The 1,393-nt window shown below is 65.8% G+C and overlaps 1 protein-coding gene across 1 annotated transcript; it reads right to left on the reverse strand.

Annotated features, from left to right (window-relative positions):
* Nucleotides 1–66: 66 nt before the first annotated feature.
* On the reverse strand, nucleotides 67–1,013 carry LOC120502249 (microtubule-associated serine/threonine-protein kinase 3-like; the record flags this gene model as incomplete). Its single annotated transcript, XM_039709496.1, has 3 exons — nucleotides 859–1,013; nucleotides 236–347; nucleotides 67–168 (listed from the first exon to the last, which is right to left on the reverse strand). Coding segments are annotated over exons 1-3 (369 nt in total), but the record flags the coding sequence as incomplete, so codon positions are not given.
* Nucleotides 1,014–1,393: the final 380 nt, after the last annotated feature.

Consider the following 1,393-nt stretch of genomic DNA (forward strand, 5'->3'; position numbering starts at 1 on the left):
CACCTGCAGCACTCACCAAGCACACCTGGCACACCTGTGTGGCAGCCCCGGCTCCCCGTCTCGCACCTGCTTGTCGCGGAACTCGCGCGCGTCCTTCTCCATGTGCCCCTCGTACAGGTTGGTGGTCAGGCTCATCAGCCCCAGCTTGGAGAGCCCGAAATCCGTCAGCTTCACGTGGCCCAGGGACGTGATCAGCAGGCTGGGGCAGGGCGGGGCGCAGGTGAGGGCGGGGCACAGGTGAGGGTTCCATGTGCCCCTCGTACAGGTTGGTGGTCAGGCTCATCAGCCCCAGCTTGGAGAGCCCGAAATCCGTCAGCTTCACGTGGCCCAGGGACGTGATCAGCAGGCTGGGGCAGGGCGGGGCGCAGGTGAGGGCGGGGCACAGGTGAGGGCGGGGCACAGGTGAGGGCGGGGCACAGGGGAGGGCGGGGCACAGGTGAAGGCGGGGCCAAGGTGGACAGGGCGGGGCCCAGCCAAATGGGTGGGGCCCAGGTGAGTGGGGTGGGACAGCGCAGGTGGGTGGGGCATTACCCAGGTGGGCAGGGTGGGGTGGGGCCCAGGTGAGCAGGGCGTGGCCCAGGTGAAGTGGGCAGTGCCCAGGTGAGCAGAGCAGAGCCCAGGTGAGCGGGGCAGTGTTCAGATGGGCTGGGCGGTGCCCAGGTGAGCAGGGCGTGGCCGAGGTGGGCAGGGCAGTGCCCAGGTGAGTGGTCGGTGCTCAGGTGCACAGGGTGGGGTGGTGCCCAGGCGCCCAGGTGAGCAGGGCGGGGCCCAGGTGAGCAGGGCGGGGCCCAGGTGGGCAGGGCGGTGCCGTGCCCAGGTGCCCAGAGGCGTGCCCAGGTGCCCGGCGCCCGCGCTCACTTGTCGGGTTTGAGGTCGCGGTGCACGATGCCGTAGGTGTGCAGGTACTCCAGGGCCAGAACCGTCTCGGCAAAGTAGAGCCGGGCCAGCTCCAGGGGCAGCGCCCCGATGTGCTTGAGCAGCGTGGCACAGTCCCCGCCTGGCACAGGGGACATCGGGGGGACATCGGGGACATCGGGGACATGGGGACAATGGGGACATTGGGGACATTGGAGACAGTGGGATATGGGGGGACACGGGGACAATGGGGACATGGGGACAGTGGGGACATGGGGACATGGGGGTTTCTGGTTGGTATTGTTCTTGTTGTTTTTTCATTTGCTTTGCCTTGTTTTGCTTTGCTTTGCTTTGCTTTTGTTTGACGCTAGATCTCGGGGCTTCTTGGGGGGGGAGTGGGCGTGGGGCTTGTGGCTTGTGGTTCGGTTGGTGGGCTGGTGGGGGCTTTTTTTGGTGTTTCTTTGGGGGGCTTTTATTGTTGGGTTCGGCTCTGGTTTTTTTGTTTTCCCCCTGGGGTTGGTTTGGTGGGGTTGTTTTT

This window comes from Passer montanus, unplaced genomic scaffold (genome assembly GCF_014805655.1).
Source record: "Passer montanus isolate IOZ18808 unplaced genomic scaffold, ASM1480565v1 scaffold2106, whole genome shotgun sequence".
NCBI classification, from domain to species: Eukaryota; Metazoa; Chordata; class Aves; order Passeriformes; family Passeridae; genus Passer; species Passer montanus.